The sequence below is a fragment of the Orcinus orca genome, chromosome 3 (assembly GCF_937001465.1).
Source record: "Orcinus orca chromosome 3, mOrcOrc1.1, whole genome shotgun sequence".
In the NCBI taxonomy this organism is placed as follows: Eukaryota; Metazoa; Chordata; class Mammalia; order Artiodactyla; family Delphinidae; genus Orcinus; species Orcinus orca.
This window is the reverse complement of record NC_064561.1, coordinates 177406257-177430528: the sequence shown is the minus strand read 5'-3', so window position 1 is coordinate 177430528 and position 24272 is coordinate 177406257. Positions and strand designations below refer to the sequence as shown.

General features: G+C 38.9%; 1 protein-coding gene across 8 annotated transcripts in view; it reads right to left on the bottom strand.

The window, feature by feature from the left end:
- Nucleotides 1–24272, bottom strand: part of SEMA5A (semaphorin 5A) — a 477303-nt gene that overhangs the window by 280194 nt on the left and 172837 nt on the right. For 7 of the 8 annotated variants that reach the window (XM_049708240.1, XM_033436601.2, XM_033436598.2 and 4 more), the window contains one exon: nt 21917–22113. In XM_049708240.1, the coding sequence (XP_049564197.1) occupies nt 21917–22037 (121 nt within the window). In that variant the 5' untranslated portion in view covers nt 22038–22113. Of the gene's footprint in view, nt 1–5167; nt 5310–21916; nt 22114–24272 lie in introns of those variants that run through there. The other variant, XM_033436605.2, reaches the window with a different exon arrangement.

Here is a 24272-nt window from a genome sequence, read left to right as displayed (position 1 = left end):
AACTAAAAATAGAACTACCATATGACCCAGCAATCCCACTACTGGGCATATACCCTGAGAAAACCATAATTCAAAAAGAGTCACGTACCCCAATATTCATTGCAGCTCTATTTACAATAGGCAGCACATGGAAGCAACCTAAGTGTCCATCGACAGAGGAATGGATAAAGATGTGGCATATATATACAATGGAATATTACTCAGCCATGAAAGGAAACAAAATTGAGTTATTTGTCGTGAGGTGGATGGACCTAGAGTGTGTTATACAGAGTGAAGTAAGTCAGAAAGAGAAAAACACATACAGTATGCTAACACATATATATGGAATCTAAGAAAAAAAAAAAGGTCATGAAGAACCTAGGGGTAAGACAGGAATAAAGACACAGACCTACTAGAGAATAGACTTGAGGATATGGGGAGGGGGAAGGGTAAGCTGGGACAAAGTGAGAGAGTGCCATGGACATATATACACTACCAAACGTAAAATAGATAGATAGTGGGAAGCAGCCGCATAGCATAGGGAGATCAGCTTCGTGCTTTGAGACCATCTAGAGGGGTGTGATAGGGAGGGTGGGAGGGAGGAAGATGCAAGAGGGAAGAGATATGGGAACATATGTATATGTATAATTGATTCACTTTGTTATAGAGCAGAAACTAACACACCATTGTAAAGCAATTATACTCCAATAAGGATGTTAAAAAAAATGAAAGATATGTGTGTATGAAATTAATATGTGCTAGAAAGTAATGAATTTTTTTAAGTCTTAAGTTGCTGAATACTTTTTAATTAGGCAATTATTTTTGAGGTGTTTTTTGCTGTTTGTTTTTACAAAATTCTGCTTTGAGGATTTTTTTTTTTTATTGAAGTATAGTTGCTCAAATCTTAATTTTTACATGCAAAACCATCTGTAAATGCTTAGAGGAGAAATGATGACCTGCCCCGATACCATTTGGCACCCCACTTGGCCCTAGGGAGTACTTCAGGAGGATCCCTCAGTGACTTACTGGTCACATAGGAACGTTATTTGTGAATGAGTATTTTTTTGTTTGTTTGTTTTGTTTTGCATTTTTCTTTCTTTTTATATGGTTAGGAAACCCACTCATTAAAGATCCCAGAACTCCACAGTACATTTCATTAGAGTAGGAATTTTCATGAGATCTTATAATCGTGTTAGGTTCTTTGGACATTGTTTGTGTGGTTCTGTGTCCAGAGGAATTGGGTCTCAGACTATCAGAGGCATAAGTCCTTCTAATCTACACATGAACAAACACAGCACACAGGAAATCATTGCCAAGTGCTGAAAGAATCATTTGTTTTACTCCATCTGACGACGGTTGCTGTCCTCTCCATGCGTTCTGGTCCCTTAACGTTCTGCAGATGATAAAAACAAACAGCAGAATCTGCACCTAAAAAACACTTAACGGCTTCTTCCGTCACGTACCGCAGTAGTAGAGGGAGGTCACCATTATATGGTAGGGCAGGAACAGGTCAAAAGCAAATTGCTGGGATGAGAGAAGTTCTAAAAGGCCACACGGTGGGACTGGCTGGAAAGTAGCTCCAGCTCTGGCAAATGCTTTTGCTTGGCCTGAAGTCACAGCAAGAGCTGTTGCTACATAACAGAATTACACATCTTTTGAGAGATATCTTTCTCTCACTTGGAGTTTGAAATTCTTGGCGACATCAACTGAAGTTTCATGTAGGTATAAACGTAGAAGAAACCCAGAGCGTTTGAGAATTACGAAACAGGCCGCAGATGGAATATTATCTAACTATATGCCCCAGCCCCGCCCCCTGCTAAGCAACAGTTACATGGCTTTTGCCAAGAGCTACAGACCTGCAATGGGTCAGTTGCTCAGTTGCAATGAAAACAATTTTAAATTCATGCAATGGGATGGCTGAATCAAAAAATTAAGTAAAATAAAATAAAAAGGCATCTCAAGTGATCAGAAAATAAATGAGTATATGGAAATAGGCAAGGCATGAGGCAGGATATAGCTGGGAGAAACAGTATTTCATTGGTTGCTTAAAAAAAAAAGGTTGCTTAAAAAACCAGGGGTGCTCAGGTTTGGCTCAGGAAGAAGGGGAAGTCTTAAATAAGAACAGTAATGATAAACACATGCAAAGCTCACTATAATCTTCCCACTTTTTCTTTCACTGCTGTGTACATTAAATTTTCTCATAGCAGGCATCTTTAACAACCAACTATGAAAATTATTTCCATATGATCTTCCTTTTTTTCCCCCTCAATTCCAAACATTGCTCTCAAGAGCTTTCAAAGCTGAATTAAATCAGAGAAGACACTGAGTAGTTTTGTGAAGACACATTTGAGACTGAAGAATTTATATCTCATAAATGGTGTGAATAATACATTTGACCCTTAACACAAACTTATTTTATAGCCTTGCAGGAAATTCTCACAACATATCTATATTAGACAGGCTTCACAGGTCTAGATGAAACTTTTTCATATGAAATTTTCATCATAGGAGGGTTACTTGTTTTCATAAGGAATAGACTGATAGAACTTTAAAGCTTTCCCAATGAGAGATGGTAGCCTTGCTTTTATCATGTTCCTTGAGGGGAAAAAAAGCCTAAGAGGTTTCAAATAAACAGCTTATCAATATCACCTAAGAGTTAATCAGACCAAAGATAGAGTGAGATTAATATTACAGGAAGGGTGAATTCTTTTGTACCAGCTCTCATATTGCATAATTATAATTTCCACAATTTTGCAACATGATTTCTTTGAGAACATTCTTAGTCACTCAAAGAGACTCAAATTCCCACTGCCCACTTCAGGAGACACGAAAAGGCACCAACAGATCTTTCTATCCTCTCAAACTTTTCATGAATCATATTTGTCTCAAGTCATTCAACAATATTTCTTTTAAAAAACAAGACAACACAAAAGTGAGGAATTCTTGCTCTTCTTCATGGTGTCTCAGATTTGGTTGGAAACAATCTGCTAGGGGAAATTTTTTCTGTCTCCTAGCATGAGAGTGTCTAGTCAGTGTTTCAGTCAAAAAGAGTGTTGAGTACTACTCCTGTTCAGAAATAAATACAATATAGAGTATACACTCTGTTTATTAACCAGCGTTTTAGAATATAAAATATTCTATGACACATATATAATGATTTATTCATGGGACAGATACACAAGAACCAGTGGCACAGCTCTGGAGACAAAAGCTATGAGCGGCCTGAAATTTCCTCCTTGTGAAATTTAAGAGGGTGCCAAAAAACTCAGCAATCAAGATAATAATTTAATGCAATATTTTTAAAGGTGTAAATTAACACAAAAAAGCTCATGAAGAACAAACTATCAATATTTTAAATAAAGACATTGGATCTCCATAGGGCTTGGAAGGAGACTGTACTGATCTTGACTATTTAAAATCCGGATAGTTTGTTCATTACAGATTTTTTTGTCCTTTGTATTGATTTTTAAAAATATATATTGCATTAACGTATCTTAATTACTGAGTTTTTTTTTGGTGGCTCTTAAATATGCATCCCAGGTGAGTTCCTCATCTCACTCTATCCCCAGGCCTACTGGACTCAGGGGTTAATTCATGACTTTTCCCATTCCATTTTGCCAGACACTTCCTTTCCCTTTACAACTTGAGGCAGCCATGTGACATAGCTCTGGCCACTTGCATATAAACAATTCTGCACATGGCTCCCATGAAAGATTTTACACTTGTTGATTTCTGATATGAAACAGATGGGTCAAGAAGTTCCTTATCTCCCATTCTCCTGCTGCTGTCAGCCTCTGAATGCTGACAACAGCCATCCAAACATGAAATAAAAACAAAAATCAAAGGCCAACTCCATGAGGACGATTGAGCAAAATGACAGAGCTTGGGACATTGTTTACATTTCTGAGCTCGGATGCCTAATTCTTTAAGTCTAGTCAGGGAACCATAAATATCCTTACAATTTAAACCACTATTAGGTCAGCTGTCTGTTAGTTGCAGCCAAGATATTTCTAACTGATATTGTAAGTTTAATAGCCAGTGAGCTTTCAGAGTAGGAGTTTCTAAACTTCACTGCGTCAGTGACTTAAAATATAAATTAATATTTCATCTCTGAGTTGTTTGCTTCTAGATAGAAAAAGTGCCATGTCTAAAATGAAATTAATTCCACATTAATACATTAATTAATTGTGGAAATATATGAAAATGAAAGGGCAAACCATTCTTTACATATGAAATAAATTCATTTTTCCTACTAAACATTTGTGATAAAGATGTGGTCAACGTCAACAATGTCAATAGAAATCTCAATTTCTACTTTGCTTTTATAATACAGAACTTTACATCACTATTGTTTGAGGCATAAGAGAGGAGGGAGTTTTCTTAAAGACCTAAGGCCCAAATGTCCTTTGGGCTACCTTATTATCCTAGTTTGAAGAGCAATAGTATCATAAGTATGGTAAAAACCTTTGATATAATAGTCCAGTATACTCATTTTTCGTTTAAAGAAACTGAGATCAAAAGGAAAGACAACAAGAGATTTCCATTACATTAGAGAAATAGTTAATAGCAGAATTATAACAATTACACAATTTTCCTTTCCCTAGTCCCGTTTTCTTAAAACATGAACCATGATGCTTTCCAAAAAAACTGACTCAGAGAGGATGCCAGGACACAGGGCCTTTGCGTAGACACACAAGAACAGCAGCCTATGCCAATATTTATTACATAGTGCTAGAAGCCAAAGGTCCATACCTGTGCTATCCAGCATGGTCGTCACCAGGAATACATGCCTTTTTATATTTTAATTTTAGTGAATTAAAATTAATAAATTTTAAAATTCATTACTTCAGTTGCGCTAGCTACATCTCAGTCCTTAACCGCTACACATGGCCAATGGCTACCATGTTTGCCAGTGCAGAGCGTCCTTCCATCCTCACAGAAAGTTCTATTGGACAGCACTGCTTTACACAAATGGGTCCTTTAATTGCCCCATTTCTAACTGTAGAAGTAGGAAAAAGGAAAGGACCACCTATAGAAAATCAGCCCTGGAAAGAATAAAGAAGTATTATATGCACTATGACCAAAATTACTGTAGCTAAATGCATGCCTCTCTCATTTCCTCACTATGCTTTTAATGGCTGCTAATTCCAAGAAGTCTTATTATCTCTTAAATTGAAAAGTAACTTACAAATCAGCAGTTCTCAGATGTGAGGACATCTTCTCAAAGTACACGAGTCAGAAATATTTTCCTCCAAAGATTATGCTTGGGCGGGGGGCAGTGTTTGAAGAAGCAGCTTTCTATATAAATGACCTCTCTTACACCAAGTTAACCTGTGCTACAGGGTTTTTGGCTTTTAAAATAGCGCTGGAGGGAAAAACTTTAATGGTTAAACAGCTTATGTGGTGGTTTTCCATTGAAGACCTATCTTGGATTTTAAGTAGCTCTGCTGATACACGCATATGTAATACACACACATCTTATTAAATGTTGCATAACATTATTACACATAACAATTTTTCTCATCATAAAGTTCTCACATAATGCTTGGCCTGAATGCCAAGGAAACATGGCACTCACTGTGTTTTGACAAACTCAGGTGATTTCTTAAGCAATTTGATCCTACATTCTGACAAGTCCATTCTTTTCCATTAGAGTTGGAACGAACATAGTTTTTAGTTATTTTTTCCATTTTATTTATTTATTTTTTACATATACGTGTATCTATTCTTTTTCAAATTATTTTCCCATTTAGGTTATTACAGAATACTGAGCAGAGTTCCCTGTGAGAACTAACATAATTTTTAAAATTCACTTCCCTGAGGTATAATTTAAACACAATAACATTTACCCACTTAAATTCAATTACTTTTACCAACTGTATAAACCTTATCACCACCACCACCTCAATCGTGACATAAAATGATTGCATCAACACACACATTTTCTGAGGAACCTTTGCAGTGGGTTCCATCCCTTGTCCTGTACCCAGGCAACTATTAATATGTATCCGGCTACTTTAGTTTGCTCTTCTATAGAATTTCACAAAATGGGACAACACAGAATATGTAGTCTTTTCTATCTGGAATCTTTCACTTAGTATACTACTTTTAAGTTTCATCCATTTCATTGTCTGTGTAAGTAGTTTATGTCTTTGTATTGTCTGGTAGTATTCTATTTTACATAATTAATTTGTAGCCACCCCCACTGATGGACTTTTGAGTTGTGTCCAGTTTGGATTAGATGGGATGAAGCTACTGTGAACCTTTGGGTACAAATCTTCCTGTAGACATTATTCAACTTTTTAATAATCCTTGGGCAAAGAGCTATGAGTGAGTTTGCTGGAATTTAAGGAAAGTGTATATTTAACTTTTGAAGAAACTGAATGTTTTCCAAAGTGGCTGCACCATGTTGCATTATCAGCAGCAAAGTATAAGAGGTCCATTTTCACCACATCCTCCTCAATGCTTAGTATTATCAGTCTTCTTAATTTTAGTCACTCTGCTCAATGTGTAGGGATATCTCACCATGGTTGTCATTAGTATTTTCAAATTGCCTAAATCTCTAGTCCATTTATAAATGTTGTAAGAGTTTCTTTATATATTCTGGACACAAGAACTTTAGGAGATATATGTTTTGTAAATATTTTCACATAGCATCTGGATTGTTTTTCCTTTTCTCAATGGTGTCTTTGAAGAGCAAATGTTTTTAACTTTTATGTGGTCCAGTTTATCAAATTTGCTTTTATGGGCTGTTTTGTATCCTAACAAATTTTTGCCTAATCTAAGGTCTGAGATAGTTGTTTTTCAAAAAGTTTCTTCTAGACAGTTTATAAGTTTGCCTCTTAACTTTAGGTCTATGATCCATTTCAGTTAATTTTTGCATTGAGAGGTCCAGTTTTTCCAGCACCATTTTTTGGAAGAACTATATTTCCTCATTAAATTACCATGGTCACTTTGCTGAAAATTGACAGTATATATCTGGGTCTACTTCTGGTCTCTGCTTTCTGTTACATGGATTTCTATGTTTATCCTTGTGCAAACATCACACTGTCTTGAATTCAAGTACTGTAAGACTTCCAAAATTACTCTCCTTTTCAAAAACTCTTTCAGCTTTTCTAAGTCTTTTGTATTTCCATGTAAATTTTAAAACCAGGTTTTCAATTTACACAATAAAACCACATGAACTTTTTACTGGGTTTGTAAGAGTCTAAAGATTGCAATGCATATGTTACAGTTGAATTTATATCTTAACATTAAATTTCTGATCTATAAATATTTATCTTCAATTGTTTTGGTCTTTTTATTTTCTCAGTAATGTTGGGTAGCTTTCAATGTTTGGCTCCTGAACATATTGTTAAAGATATCCTTATTTCATATTTATGAGCTACTATAAATGATATAATTTAATTTCAGTTTATAATTATTAAGTGATAGCATATCACAATGCAATTGAATTTTTTTTATATTATGTATCTGGAAATCATGAGACATTCACTTAATAGTTCTAATAGGTCTTTTTAAAATTTCGGTGACCGCTCTTATTCTTTCTTTTTAATCTGTATGCCATTTGTTTATTAAATTACTTTTATTATAATATATTATTTATTTATCTAATATTACCTTTCTCAGGGGCCAGTACAATGATAACTAAAAGCACTAAAAATAGTAATGGTAAACATCCTTGTGGGGAAAGCATTCAGCCTTTAACTGTTAAATATTATATTATATTTAGATTTTTTTTAAGGTGCCTTTTGTCACATGTGGCAACACCCTTTACTTCTAGTTTTTATCATGAATGTGTGTTGAATTTTATCAAATGATTTTTCTATATCTATCAAGATGAATTTTAAAAAATATTTTCGGTCAGTTAATGCACTGATTTACATTGATTTTCAAGTGTTAAACCTTGGAAATCCCATGCAATCTTATATTTATGCAATAAAACCCACTGGGACATGATGTATTCTCCTTTTTACAAATGGCTGGATTCGACTGCTGAACTGTTATTAAGGATTTTTGTGCCTATGATTGTGCGAGATATTGGTCTATAGTTTTATATATTAAAATGTCTTGTCTGGTTTTGGTAAGAGTAATAATGACTTCTTAAATAAGCTGAGAAGTGTTCCATCCTCTTCTACTCTGGAAAAGTAGAATCAGTGTCCTTTTTTTTTCCTTAAGTACTTGTCAAAATTCACTATTGAAGCCATCTGGATTTGAAGTTCTCTTTGTTGGAAGAGTTTTAAGTACAAATTTAATTCCTTTAATGGATACAGAATTAGTTTATCTGACTTTTCTTAAGTGAACTTGGAGAGATTGTTTATCTTCAAAGAAATTGTCCACTTCATCTAAGTTGTCAAATTTATTGGCATAGAGCTGTTCATTGTTTTCTATTAATCCTTTTTAACTTCTGTAGGTTCTGTAGTGATGTCTCCTCATTCATTCCTAATATTGATAAATATATATCTTTCTTGTTCCTAACCAATCTAGTTAAAGGTTTATTGATATTACTGGTCTTGTTAAAGAACTAGGTTTTAGTTTCATTGATCTTCATTATTCTTTATTTCCACTTAAACTGATTTATACTCATCTTCATTTTCTGCTTCCTTCTGTTTCCTGTAGGTTTAATTTGCCTTTTTTTTTGTAGACTTCCTTAAGAAAGATCCCAAAACCATTGATAGCAGATCTTTCTCCATCCCTAATATAAGTAAATAATGATATAAATTCCCCCACCCTGAGCTCTGCTTTACTATATACCACAAATTTGGATAAGTTGTGCTTTTATTGTCATTCAGATGAAAATATTTTAGAATTTCCCTTTAATTTCTTATTTGACCTATGAGCCAGTTAGAATTATACTGCTTAAATTCCAATATAATTTTCTATATATCATTTTGTTACTGATTTTTAGTTTGATTCTGATGTGCTCATTGATTACACAGGCATGATTTCAACCCTTTTTAATGTATTGAGACTTGATTTATTCTGATCTATGCCTGTATTCTCCATTACTGTGCTATGTCTTGGAAACTACTTACAGTGAGCTGAGCCAATCGTTGGACTCATTTTGTTTATTTCCTTTCCCTAAGAAATTACAATCCTGTGCCACCCTCTGCCTGTTGTCCATTGTCTGAAAACTGTACTTGCTAATATTTTGTCTGGTTTTCTTGTTTAAATCACGGAGGTAAATCAAATCCCTTTTTCCCATCATGGTCAGATAGAAAAGTCCCCTATATCATTTTTCAAATTAAAAATCATCTGTTGACCAAATCTTGGTCAAACAAGAAACATATATGACAGAAAATTTCTGTCAATTCATATACAATTTGCAAAATTAGTATTAGATGTTGTGGTTAAAAACTCTATCATGAAAGTAGAATTCACACATTCACATATTTTGCATTGGTTTGCATTTACAGTCCCAAAACTAATTATTTTGTGTTAGGGATTTATACTTTTATCCATGGATTTATCAGATAAGATTTTGTTTTCTCACTATGAAATGGAGAAATTATTTTCATGCTGGAGCTTTACTTTTATAAATATGTTTTTTTAAGTAGGGCTGACCCTTTGGAATTAAGAAATAAAAGCATTCAAATGAGCTCTAAATTTGAATGAGTCATGCTTTATATTATTCTAGTCTATTTTTTTTTAATTCAGAAAATGTTTGAGTCTGGCTTGAACCATCCATGCAATGATTTGAAGTTTTCTCTTTAACTACTAAATTATAACTTCTCAACATACCTTTGCATTTTACAGTAACTAACATTAAAACCCAGACAAAAATAATAAAGACTAAATATTCAGATTTCTTGTTCCCTTCATCACTGCTAGTTCCCAAATTGCTGTGCCTCATAGAGTTTTCAAAAAATCGCTCCCCAGAAATACAGACTTGTATACACAGCTGATTACTTGACATTTCCACTTGGATGCTAAAGAAACATCTCACACTTAACATGTCCAAAACTGAGCCTCCCAAACTCCTTCCAAGTGTGACTCTCTTACAACCTTTCTCATCTCAGTAAATAGCACTTCCACTCTGATCAATCGCTCAAGCCAAAAGCCTTAGAGTCTCTCTTGCTTTTCTCTTCCTCTCACAGCACATATACAATCTGAAAGGAAATACTTTGGACCTGACTTCCAAATACACTCTATCCAGAATAAGGCCACTGCTCCCTGGTGCCCACTGTTAACACTCTCAACTAAGCCACCACCATCACCAGCCTAGATCACCCACCAGTCCCCAAAACGCTCTCACTGCCCTAAATCCCACACGCCCAAGCACAATTCAGGCTGTCCTCAGCACAGCAGTCAGAGTGACCCTTTAAGTCATGTTAGTGCCTTACACTATCATTCCTCTGCTCAAGATCTTCCAGTGCCCACCCCCCAAAATAAAGGTCAAATTCATAAAGGCCCTACAGAACCTGGCCCTTATTATCTTTCCAATCTCACCTCCATTACTCCCTCCATTCAGGCCACACTGGCCTCCCTGCTCTTACTCAGACCTGCCAAGTACCCTCCCACCTCAGGGCCCAGGCACTTGCTCTTCCCTCTGCCTGGAACGCTTTTTCCTCAGTTATCCCCATGGCTTGCCCCCTCACCTCCTTAAGCCTTGACTCAATGGGTCATTCTGTATACTGCACAATTTAGTCAGGAGAAGAGAAACCACCCTAGGTACCTCAAACAGAGAACATTTAATAGAGGGAATTGGTTGTAAAGGTATTGGAAGATAAAGAACAAAGGAAGAATGCATGCCACACAGAGATGAGCAGCTGCTAACAAGCTGGGCTGGACCCCACAAGCCTGTTCCTGCTGCTGTGCTCTTCTCAAGCAGCTGTGACTCAAGCTGTGACTGCCTACTCCCCAAGTGGGGACTTAGGATCGCCTCAGTCCTCAGCCACGCTATGCAGGCATAAATATGATCCTCACTATTCCTCCAGCCTCCTCAGCAACTGCTGGTTCCTCCCATTCACACATCCTAACAGGAACCCAGCTGGGTCAGAAGGCTGAGAAATTTCACTGACTCTCTGACCAGTTGTACAACGTGAAATATAAAAGGGACAGCTGTGGGGACAGAGGCAACAGGTAAATGCCAGGCACACCTGGTTACCCTGATGAAAACTGCAAGACCCCTCCCTTCCTTAACGCATTCCCTGCTTTACGTTTTTCCTCAGCCCTTAGCACCATATAACCCGGTCTATATTATATCATCTTATTATTGTCTGTCTCCCCTAATAGAACGTAAACTCAGCACAGGCCGAGATTTCTACTGTTTCGCTTACTGGGGTAACCCCGTGACTGAAACCATTTCTGGCACACCATATGCACTCAATAAAGATTGATTGAATTATTAATGAACTGGAGCTTTGGTTTTATCTTCAAACAAGCAGAAGCTAAAGACTCTGTGTGATGAGGTGAGGGACTCCAGTGGCACAAAAATCAAAAATATGAATAAGAATAACAATCATTAATCACCCTCTGAGAGCCACCAGGAGCGCTCCACCAGTCCAGCTGTTCCTGGCACCAGGGTCTCATTTCATTCATTTTATTTAATAGGGTTTGTAGTGTATCTAACACGCAGTCCAGAGGTGCTTTCAAGGTGGGAATGGTCAAATAGCATTACGACAAGTTTGTCATCTTGCAGATTGGAAGAACCTATTCATTTGGTGTGTTAGCATGCATTATCACCGCACTCTTGATTATGAATGAGAATGCTTCCTGCCTCACGTGACACATGTGATGAGGCTTTCTGAAGTCTATCCCTGACTTACATGAGGGAAATGGGAAAGCAAAAGAGAAATTAAAAAAAAAATAACTCCTTTTCTTTAAAAAGCTTCAGGAAAATAAAAGGTTATGGTGCTGACTAAATTAGTACACAAACTAAATAAGTTTTAGAAACCTCAGTGTAGTCTTTTCTTTGTTATATTGATAACAGAAAAATTTCAGCACTGCTGTCTGCTGAAGTGGGTGTAATGTTTTGTCTCCTCAAATGTGACCATGGCAGATTACCTTGCCTTGATATTAGAAGAAGACAAGAAGTCATAAATCCAAGAAAAAATATTGCTTAATTAAAAGTTTATTCACCCTACATTTAATCTCCAACTCTTACTCATAAATAAAAAAAGGATTAGATTTTTATCTATCATCATTGTGAGAAATGGACAAATTGCCCATTTAATGCTTAGAAAGACTATAATATGCTTAAACTTAAATAAAATACAATAACATGCCATTTGAGGCCCAATGAAATGATTGTTTTAAATCAGAGTCCTGACAATAACTTCACAAACTCTTATCCCCAGTTTTAATGCAATCCCTTTGAACTACTTAACTTATAAAGTATTCCATTTGCAGTCTCAGAATAATAGAAACTATTTCCCCACCCAGACAAATCAATCAAAAATTGATTATCTCAAGATAAAATATAGATGTGGAATCTTACAAATTATTTCATTAGTGGCGCTAGAACACAAAAGTAATCCAAAAGTTATTGATCATTCTCAAAACTCAATAAATTATTTTCATCAGAACTTAATCATTGTTTATAAAAATCATACAACAGGGACCCTCAGCTTTCATCAATCGAAGGTCAATAACAACATAAAAGTACAACACAGGTATTGCAACCAAGTCACTCAATGAATAATGCATAGTGGTTTTACCATGAGTGCATTTTCTTCTAACACCTCTATGCACTCATGAATGATCATTACATTCCTACATTGTAGAGTTGAAAAGAGGTGTGTTTTTTAATATTCCATTTTTTCAGATAGCAAACTTGCAACAGACTTTAAAATAAAAAATGTATTACCAAGTGCAGCTTTTAACTTATAGAATAGGCAGTGTACTTATACCTTAGTTGTTTCATTTGCATATAGGTTCAAATATTTTGCCCACATAACTTTGAGATTACATTACATGAAACATTCATTCATTTGCATGATAACAGAAGTTAAATTATTGATGGGTCAAATGACTTTTTATAGGATCCATAACAACACTTTTCTTTCCCAAATAAACGCAAAGGAGGATAACTCATAACCCGTTATGAAACCAAAGAGAATCACACTTGATTTATGTAAATTTTAGTTTTTACAAAGAAAAGCACTGAGTTCAAGATACTTTTCAACAGTAATCAGTATCTTGCTATTATTTAATCAGATTCACATGAAAATATTAAAATGAATTTTATGCAATCTATTTTTAATTAAAATAAATTTTCCTAATTCTTCCTTGGAGAAAATGGGCCATTGCATGCAGTCATACACACTTATGATTTATAAAGGTCAAATGGCAGATCTGAGACTAGAAGAACAGGGAGAAATACTGTAAGCAATTTTAATCAAGGTCTTTCCATGCTCAAAGACTCTGAAATCTCTGAAACCTGACAGGGACTCTAGAAATTATCTACGACAGCCCCTCCTGTGGTGATGAGCATCCTAGATCCTAGGAGAAGAGATAAAATCCAGCCAGGATCATGAAGCCACATGCCTGTCTGGGGCATGAGACACCGCACAGCAAAAACCCAGAGAGAAAATGGAGCAGCGTGGGACCTGTATAGAGCCCTGGGATGTTCATGAGGCCATGGGATAGGTATGGAGCCCCAAGACAGGCATGGAGCCTTGATATGTGCATGGGGCTGTGAGGCCACATGAAGAGCCACACAACAGCTATAGAGCCATGGGAGATGCATGAGGCCACGGGACAGGCGTGGGATCCTGGGACACACGTAAGGAGCCCCAGAACAGGTATGGAGCCCCAAGGGGAGCAGGTGGTGAGCCAAGCAATGCCAGTGGTCCCGAGGTCTGTGAGCCAGTCAAGGGAAGAGTGGTAAGAGGCAGGTCCATGGGCAGGGTTGGCAGTTAACAGGGAAAGAGGAAATGTGTACATGACACCCTCCAGACTGGGAGAAAGACAGCCTCTCGGAGGTAGGGAAGAGCTGGGGCTCCCAGTAAGTTAACATAAAGAAGAGCCAACAGAAGTTACAAAACTTGCCACACATTTTTATTGTCAACACCGAACACATCAATGCCTTTAACAGGAAGGCAATGGAATATAGTAATACCATTTGAAAGAAAGACAGGATCCGTGAAAAATCATCATTCATCCTGTAGTATGGGAACAGAACCCGAGTATAAAATCCTGGGTTGGCCCCTTTCGGTCATGGTTTTTTGAATCACCCAAGGCTACATGTGGGGATAAGGCAGTTGTTTAAACTTGAGGGCCACATGCCACATCCCAGTCCAGTCCCAGTGATGGCGCAAGCTGGAATATCCATTTCGAGTCCCTCCGACCTGGGGCCAAATGTTGCTAATCTAGTGTCAATCATCCATACAGTTCTTCCATAAGTTCCAAAACAATTCTCAGGCCAAACAACAAATCCAGAAGTAGGAAGACACTCAGCAGGAACATCCAGGAGTTACAGATAGAGATCCCAGGGAGCTGAGAGGAGAATTAACAGCACCTGGCCTGATTCTGCAGGCAGAAGTCATCTTGGGCATTAATATTAAGCGCTGTCAATCTCAGTCTTGGGCAAATATGTGGACAAAACTATAATTCAAAAAGATACAGGCATCCCTATGTTCATAGCAGAACTATTCACAATAGCCAAGACATGGAAACAACATAAATGTCCATTGACAGAGGAATGGATAAAGAAGATGTGGTACATATATACAATGCAGTACTATTCAGCCATTAAAAAAAGAGTGAAATAATGCCATTTACAGCAACATGGATGCAACTAGAGATTATCATACTAAGTGAAGTAAGTCAGAAAGAGAAAGACAAATACCATATGATATCACTTATATATGGAATCTAAAATACGACACAAATGAACCTATCTACGAAACAGAAACAGACTCACAGACATAGAGAACAGACTTGTGGTTGCCAAGGGGGAGGGGACGTGGGTGACTGGATGGATTGGGAGTTTGGGATTAGCAGATACAAACTATTATATATAGAATGGATAAACAACAAGGTCCTACTGTAGAGCACAGGGAAATATATTCAATATCCTGTGATAAACCATAACGGAAAAGAGTATGAAAAAGAATGTGCACATATATAGATGTATATGTATATTTATATATATATATGTATAACTGAATCACTTTGCTGCACAGCAGACGTTAACACAACATTGTAAATCAACTATATTTCAAATGAAATAAATTAAAAAAAATACTAAGTGCTGTCAGCTAAGACACTGAAAAAAGGCCTCCAAATTAGTCATGATATTAAAACTGCAAGACAAAGTAAGCCTGAGTACAGCATGACTCACCCCAGCGGTGGTCTTTCTCTGTGTGTTATGTGAAATTGCCCGATTCCTATAACTGGAGCACACTCTCTAAATTGCGAGCGTGCTGGGTAAACTTTAATCATTAAACGAACAAAAGCAGAATATGGCACTATCGCCTTAAGTGGACATTAAACATTTAAAACTCATTTTGGATACAGTTATGAGATTCAGTAAGCGTGCTGAGAAACACACTGTTTTGAAGGGTCACTATTTCCCCCCCCCCCTTTATTGGAACAGACGTTTAAGCAAACGACACAGACCTAAGTGTGAAGGGTGCGTCTGTCATGGGTCAGGGTGTTTTAGCAGCCACTGCACGAGCAGGGATAAATATTCCAGAACATGCAGTCAAGGGAGTACCCTTGCAAACACAGCAAGCTGTTAGGGCTTGTTGAGCAATGAACTCCACAAGACAAGTGGAGCCCGAAGTGGTAAATACTTTCCCAAGGCTGGGAAAAAAGATCCTGCCAGCACCTTCTGCCCAGCCAAGTAAATCAAATCAAGACTTCGATGAAATGTGCTTGTACTGAGATGTTCCTGCAGACTCTTCCTGAGCAGCCTCCTGTGCAGAGTGCCTCCAACGTATAATGCTAAATCATGAAATTTTAAATGTACCCAGAAACCAAGATGGTAAACATCAAGATGATCCAACCCTTCCTTTATTTCTCTCTTATCAGTGTTTCATCATACCTTCTCAAACTTTCTTGTATTGAGCACAGAAGAGTGTTTATGGGGCATAGCCATGGACACCTGCTCAGCTATAACAGGAGCCATTTCAAGGACTGACTGGGCTCCAAACAACCGCAGGGAATCTTTTATGTCTGTTTTTGATCAACAGTCTTATCCTTTCTTAAGAGAAGCACTTCCTTCCTAAAGTACCCATACTGTTGGCCCATGGCCTGCATACTCCTTTCTCAGCCAAGATGGAGGTCCCCAGGTACTCCCTCCCTCTAACTGCCCTGCATCCTGGGTGCCCTGGCCTCCCACCCTCTGGGCTGGCTGGAGGTGGGGTCTACTTCCTGTGAGCTAATCCCTCGCCTGTGCCCAGTATCCTATCCCCTCCTATAGCCCCGGGGACTTTGCCTAGTCAATTATATCCCCCTGTCTTTTCTCTCTTCACCAGTACCATTTAAGGATGATTAAGTAATGCTCTCTTAAAAGCCATTCCCTGTCCTCATGTCCCTGCCAACTGAGAGAGTAATTTTGATGTCTATTTCTTCACCTTACCTTTGTCCCTTCACTCATGAGCATCTAGTTTTATTCCCAGCACTGCTGTGAAACTGCTCTGATAAATGCCATTTGCTACGGGTTGATGTGTCCACCCCACGCCCACCCAGAGATATGTTGAAGTCCTAACCTCATGTACCTGTGATGATTGTGAACTTATTTGGAAATAGGGCCTTGATGTAATTAATTAAGATGAAGCCATGCTGGGTGACGGTGGGCCCTAAACCTAATATGACTTGTGTCCTTATAAAAAAAAGAGAGGGGGCTTCCCTCGTGGCGCAGTGGTTGAGAGTCCGCCTGCCGATGCAGGGGACATGGGTTCGTGCCCTGGTCCAGGAAGATCCCACATGCTGCGGAGCGGCTGGGACCGTGAGCCATGGCCGCTGAGCCTGCGCGTCCGGAGCCTGTGCTCCGCGACGGGAGAGACCACAACAGTGAGAGGCCCGTGTACTGCCAAAAACAAAATTAATAATAATAAATAAAAATAAATAAATAAAAAGAAGAGAAAACAGACACAGACGCACAGAGAGAATGCCATGTGACTACAGACTCAGAGAACTGGAGTGATGGGTCCACAAGCCAAAGAATGCCAAGGACTGCTGACAGCCACCCGGAGCTAAGAAGTGGCAAAGATTCTTCCCTAGCGCTTTCAGAGCGTGGCCCTGGTGACACCTTGCTTTTGGACTTCTAGCCTTCAGAACTGTGAGAGAAGATATTGTGATTGTTTTAAACCACCCAGTTTGTAGTATGTGGTTACAGGAATACTGGGAAACTAATACACCATTGCTGACAGAGTTTCTGGGAAGGTAACCACCTGTCCCAGTTTTCCCAGAAGACAGCAGGGCTTTCAGTGCTATATCCCAAAAAAGTCTCGGGCAAATCAGGATGAGTTTGTCACTCTACCTTCTGGCCCACAGGTGCCTTGAACTGGCTGCATCATCAGACACTCTGACGGCCACCTCCCTCTTGAAAAAGCTCTCCTTTCTTGGTTCCCATGACACCTGCTCTCAATTAGTTAACTCCATCCGATGGCAGCTAGGAACTCAGCTTTCTCGATCTAACATCATTTCAGATTCCCCTTCTTTACCCCGTCTGGAACCAACAGCCAAGAACTCAGGGCTCACTCTCAGTGCCTCCTGCTTCCTCCTGTCTTATATCCTTTAAAACGTCAACAACTCCCTCTTCAAGTCTCCAGAATCCACCCAGTTCTTTACATTTCTGCTACCACTCCCGTAGCTCAGGCCCTCATCACTGCCCCCTTTGGTCACAGCAGCGGCCCCAGAATTTGCTCTTCCTGCCAGCATTTCTCCATCCTCCAAGGTGAGCCTGTGCAGACAAGACGGGGACTTCTTGAGATGCCTTTTGATGCCGTGCATTATTGATTCCTCACTGTAAGTTTCATCTCCCTCTACTTCCTCTCTGTAATCTGAACTGACATTTCATGACTTACTGTACTCGACACTTGCCAAAACCTGCTGTGCGCCCCTCATGAGATTCATAAACACCTTCTAACAATCATCTGGGACTCAGCTCTGGCACTGCTGCATCCTAGAAACCCTCCTTAACCATTCCTCTACAGCCCAGGCTGTCTGGTTCCGACACCCCTTCCCTGGGCTCACACAGCACCCGGCAAAGACACCCGAGAGGACCCTTAATACAATGTAATTCAACGGTCCTTCTGGTTTAGATTCCTCAAGATATTCTAGACCCTTAACAGGAACTAGGTTTTTTACCTCTATCTCCTCCATATTTAGCACAGACCCCCGGTACATATATAGGCAGTTATTAAATGCCTGTTGAACGTTCACTCCAAATTTTAAAAATGAAAATTAAAAGTATGTTGAGATGCCATTTATGAGCTATGGGGTTTTCCCAAATCCCAAAACTTAACAGTGCACTCGGTTGGAAAGTCTAGTGCGAAACAGATACTCCTATCCAGGGCAATGAGAATGCAAAATGGTGCAACCTTCATGAAAGGAAATCAGGGAGTATCTAGCAAAACTACAACTGCATTCACCCCTTGACCCAGCAATTCCAATTCCAGGAATCTCTGTCAATGTTACACTTGCAAAAATATCAAAAGATGTGTGTGCAGGAGTCATTACACATTGTAACACTATACCTGATCACTTCTCCCAGCAGGGAGTTGCTGAGTAGACTAGAGTTCATTACATAGAGGAGAGCTATGTGACCATGAGAAGAAGTGACATAAACCCATACTACTGGGACGTGGACTCCAGGGCATATCATGATGTCAAAAAATGCTAGATAGTGAAAACTCTGTATACATGCTACTTTTTAAGAAAAGAGGGTATGAATATATATGTGCATGTGTATGTGTGTGTGGAGTTTGGTTCATATTTAAAAAGAAGCATAAACTATAAACGATAAGTAAAAGGTGAGCTAAAGGCAGAGAGCGTGAACAAGGTAAGGAAAACAGTTCCTCTAAACACCGCTTGTTTTATTAATTTGACTTTAAAACACTACAGAATAATGTAATGTAAATTTTGAAAATCTCGAAAAATCAAAAGTGAAATTAAACAAATGAAATTAACTGGATTTTGAGTTGGTGGCACTACCATACAAAGGGAAATTGTTTCGATTTCAAGGCGCTAATTTTGCTTCCATTTTCCAGTGAGATTTATACCCTGAGGACTAAAAGAAAAGAAGAAAAATCATCCGAAAGGGTTTTCTGTATTCAATAAGGACTAAAGTTGCACAGAACTTTTATTCTGAAATGACTAAGTATGAATTACAGGAAAAGGCAAAGGAATAATTATGCTGACCTGCAGAGACAGGATTCTGTGCACAGGAGAGAAAGATAGAGACATAAAATAGAAGAGGATCAGAAAGTCCCTAGAGTCCTGGAGATGAACTGGAAGTATCCAGAGCAACTTCTGGTGTGTTTTAAAGAACGTGTTCCTTAGCTCTATACACTGAAAACACCTGACTTTGATCACCGCTATGCTTGAATCAGATACAAATGGCTGATTCTCAGGTCAATGGAAGGAAATGGGTAAGAGGAGTCTTATTATCCTAGAGAATAATCAAGCCACCCAAGGCCACTTGGGTTGTTGCCAAAGAACTCAGGGGCCAACCTCAAGAGGCTCCCCTAGGCCTGAAATGTGACAATTTCACCATCTGTAAGAACATAAGTTGCAAGTGATGGAAATATACCAAATATTGAAATCCATGTATTAAAAATAATTCTAATAACCACTTTTTTTTAAAAAAAAAAAGCAAACATGACATTTTATTTGTCCCCTCTGGATAACGCTGGAGAACCAACTAAGTAGGCTCTTTACAAAAACGGTAAAGGGAAGAAAAGTAAGCATTCACTCTGCCTTTCCTATGTCAGTTGCACCCTCAGGATATTCAAATAGTTGAGGAGGAAAAGTTACTTTATGTAGAAATATTTCAGCCATTAAATGAAAAAAGAATAGTAAAATTAAAAACTCCCAGTTTTTCACCCATGAATGAATCCGGAGATTTAGGCCGTGATCCTCGATGACTGATCATTTCACATCCCGTTGAAGGACACAGCACCACCCATGACACAGCAGAGACACAAAGATGCACACCTGAATCTGGGCAGCCCCCGGATATCACTACTAATTTACAGACACATTCAGGACAGAAGAGCGTCCGAATGACATCAATGGGAAACTGGGCAAACCCTGGACTGTGGAAACTCTGCAGGATGATGGGCTCAAGTTTCTTTAAAAATTAATTTGCAAGGGGAGAGCAACAACAACAAAACACAGTGAAGGATGAAGAGATTCAAGACATACACCAGCCAACTGCAATAGACGACACCAGCCAACTGCAATAGATGAAGGTCCTTCCGTTCCTGACTCAGTTCAACTGTTACCAGAACAAGGCACAAGCATTCCTGTGACCATCAGGGCTCTCACAGTACTCACTGGATGTTTGCTAATTTTATGGCATTGGTTTTTGTCTGGGTTTCTGATGTTTTGGTGTGATTATGGCATTATGAATTCCTTATCTTTGATAGCCAAGAAGTGAAATATTATGGCACTATTATATCATTTCTTGAATTTGCTTCAAAATAATTTGGTGAATGTGGGTAGAGCACGGGTGGGGATATGCAAGAAAAAAGGTGGGCCAGGGATTAATAAATACAGGGGCTGGGTGTTCTTAGACTCTTCTATTTTTGTATATATTTCAAATCCTTTTGTGATACAAAAGTTACAAAATAACAGACCACAAAACTATTCATTGGATGAATTATTAAAATACAATGTCTGATTAATTATACTCAGTTTCATGATATAAGAGCAAGTTCCTTGAGGACAGAGACAAAGACTAGTTTACTTATCACCTTAAATGCTTAGAAATGTCCAGGGTGTAAAGAACCCTAAATAAATTTTGATGAATTAAAGAAGAAAAGAATGTGTATACACACTAATCAATTGATCCTACAGATATGTAGGCATATTTGAGACAGTAAACCAATTCTGTCTGCCATGCAATACCAGATAGAGATAAAGGCATACATTGTGTGGTGGGACTAAGGCTTTGTTGGGAAATGCCGAAATGAAGAATTTTTTTGTTTTGCTTGGTTTTGTTGTTATTTCTGTGGGTCACATTTTTCTCCCCCGGTTCAAATGCCTAGGAGGCTGACAGCACCTGTTAAGTAAAAGTGGCCTCAACAATGGGACGTTCTGCCTATGATAATTCTGAGCTTGGATTCTTCTTTTTTTTTACATCTTTATTGGAGTATAATTGCTTTACAATGGTGTGTTAGTTTCTGCTTTATAACAAAGTGGATCAATTATACATATACATATGTTCCCATATCTCTTCCCTCTTGTGTCTCCCTCCCACCCTCCCTATCCCACCCCTCTAGGTGGTCACAAAGCACCGAGCTGATCTCCCTGTGCTATGCGGCTGCTTCCCACTAGCTATCTACCTTATGTTTGTTGGTGTATATATGTCCATGCCTCTCTCTCGCTTTGTCACAGCTCACCCTTCCCCCTCCCCATATCCTCAAGTCCGTTCTCTTGTAGGTCTGTGTCTTTATTCCTGTCTTACCCCTAGGTTCTTCATGACATTCTTTTTTCTTAAATTCCATATATATGTGTTAGCATACGGTATTTGCCTTTCTCTTTCTGACTTGCTTCACTCTGTATGACAGACTCTAGGTCTATCCACCTCATTACAAATAGCTCAGTTTCGTTTCTTTTTATGGCTGAGGATTCTTCTTAAGATAGTGATCAGTTTCAGAATATGAAACTCTTGTGATGGGGGATTTTGTAGTTTTGCTCTGATTTTAAACAATGTCTAAAACAAGACTCACAGAATGATAGAGTGATAACCACTGCTATTCTGAGTATGCAACGAGCATTTAAATGGTGCCTTTGCAATCAGAGAGTGCTCGACCCTCACCTTTATAGGAAATGACCGGGTGCTCTGCTCTCTGGCACTGAGATGCATCTGTCTCCGGCTGGGCAAGTCTCCACCATCCCAGGCTTAAGAAGAGCCACGCAATGATGCAGGGTCCCTTCATGGTGGGCAGGAGATCTTAGGCTCTGGACACTTGTCTTTAACCAGAAGCTCGTCGTCCCGTCATGTGGGGAAAGTGCCTAAAACACACAAAAGAGAACAAGTGCATTAACATGGGTTCACGTTTTCTGGTGGCTGGTCTTTTAGTAAAGCCCCATCACGCCCTTTAAAAAAAAAAGAGCCTTGCAGTGCTTGGACAAACACACCTTTTTCTAGGAGATATTTCAGAAATGTGTGAGTAATAATGTATGTCTCAATCTAGACCTCTTTTCCTCCCAATAATTTTATGAGATAACCCATTGATTATACAAGAAGAATGTTCAAGTTTAAGCTCTATCAAGTCGTCATCGTCCCCACCCCCATGAAGAATTCAGTTTCAGAGTTGTGACCATTGATTGGTTTTCCCTTGGAACATCATTCTCGCCCGGTCATGCAAATGCAGATCTACATGTGGATGCCCTAAGAATCCCTCCCCTTCCCTTTTCAAAATACAAAAGCCCCTATTAAATAAGGTCATGACCATTGTCCTTGACTAATAACCTGATGAATACTATCTACCCAACTCTTAAAAATCATCCACAGTGGGTGCCTTTCTCCTTTGAAATTTACAGATAACCTTCCTGCAAAGTTTTTGGCTAGAGATCAAGTGTGCATCAAATAAAACCTATACGGAGCACCTACTGGGTGAAATGAAATTGCCGTGCTGGGAGCTGGGAAACTTTAAAGATTACGAATAATTTAAAAGATTAATAAGCTTTAAAATAAGACAGGCTTATAAAAATAACCATAATCCAAGCTGTTAGAAAATCATAAAAAGAAGCAGGAGCGCTCTGGGGGTTAGGAGAGAGAGTACGACTGCTACTTAGAGAGATCAAGGGTGGGTCAAAGGAAGACTTCATATTTGAGTTTAATCGTGGAGGATAAAGAGGATTTCAACAGATGCAGACTTCTGGAAGTAATCCAGAAGAGGATGAAATGATGCACTGGAGGGCCAAGAGGAATGAGTAGGCAACATGTGTTGGGAACAGTTTACTGTACTTGACCCCAGGGGATAGAAAGGGGAGAGATGGAAAGCAGCTTAGAGAGAATGTGGGGTTAAGATTTGGAAGGTGAATGAATGATACTAAGGTCTGAGGTCTCTATTTTTAGACAATAAGCTACCACAGTATATTAACATTAGAAGAAATAGTAATCATTCTCACCATAGCATACACAGGAAATCGGCTAAAGAAGAGCAGAAAGGTCGAGAAGTTAAATTGAAGATACAGCAATTGTTCAGAAGAGAAGGAAAGGAAGCTGTGACTTCAGGTGGGGTCAATGTGAACAGAAATTAAGGTAAACCCAGCAAACACTCAGTGTGATGGGTCAGGCAAAGTACAGAAAATTAAAGATGTCCACAGCTTCTTCGACCTTCCTCCCACTGAAGGCTGGATCTTCACCCCCTCTCTTGAATCTGGGTTGGCTCTCTGACTGCTTTGCTCAGTCAGATACAACAGAAGTGATGGTACCCTAGTTTCTAAGCCCATACCCTAAGAGGCTAGCAGTTTCTACTTCCTGTCTCCTCTGGGGCACTGAGACACTGGGTCAGAAGTGATGGTACCCTAGTTTCCAAGCCCATACCCTAAGAGGCTAGCAGTTTCTACTTCCTTTCTCCTCTGCGGCACTGAGACACTGAGTCAGAAGTGATGGTACCCTAGTTTCCAAGCCCATACCCTAAGAGGCTAGCAGTTTCTACTTCCTGTCTCCTCTGGGGCACTGAGACACTGGGTCAGAAGCCCAATGTCCCTGAAACTGTCATGCCAGGGAGACCACATATACGTCCTCCTGGTGATGTTTCCCACTAAGCCCAGCTTCCCAGCCAGCCCCACCAAGGCACCTGATATATGAGTAAAGCTGAAACCCACTGAGTGACTTTAGTATCACAAGAGCAAAGAAATCAACTAGTTGAGTGCTGTCCAATTTTCTAACCCCCAACGTGTGAAATATAATAAATGGTGGTTGTTCTAATCTGTTAAACTGGGAGGAACAGAAAGCAAAGAGGCACAGATGGACAGAAGATAAAGAATGTGAGTCACTTTGAGGACAGTCATGCCATTTTTTAAAATATGATAATCAACAGAAGAAGTTTTAGAGGAGGATATGATCATTTGGTTTTGCGCATGTTGGGTTTAAGATGCCAAGAGAATATTTAAGGAAATGCAGCTGACTGTGGAAAATCCAGGTTGGATGCTCAGGAAAG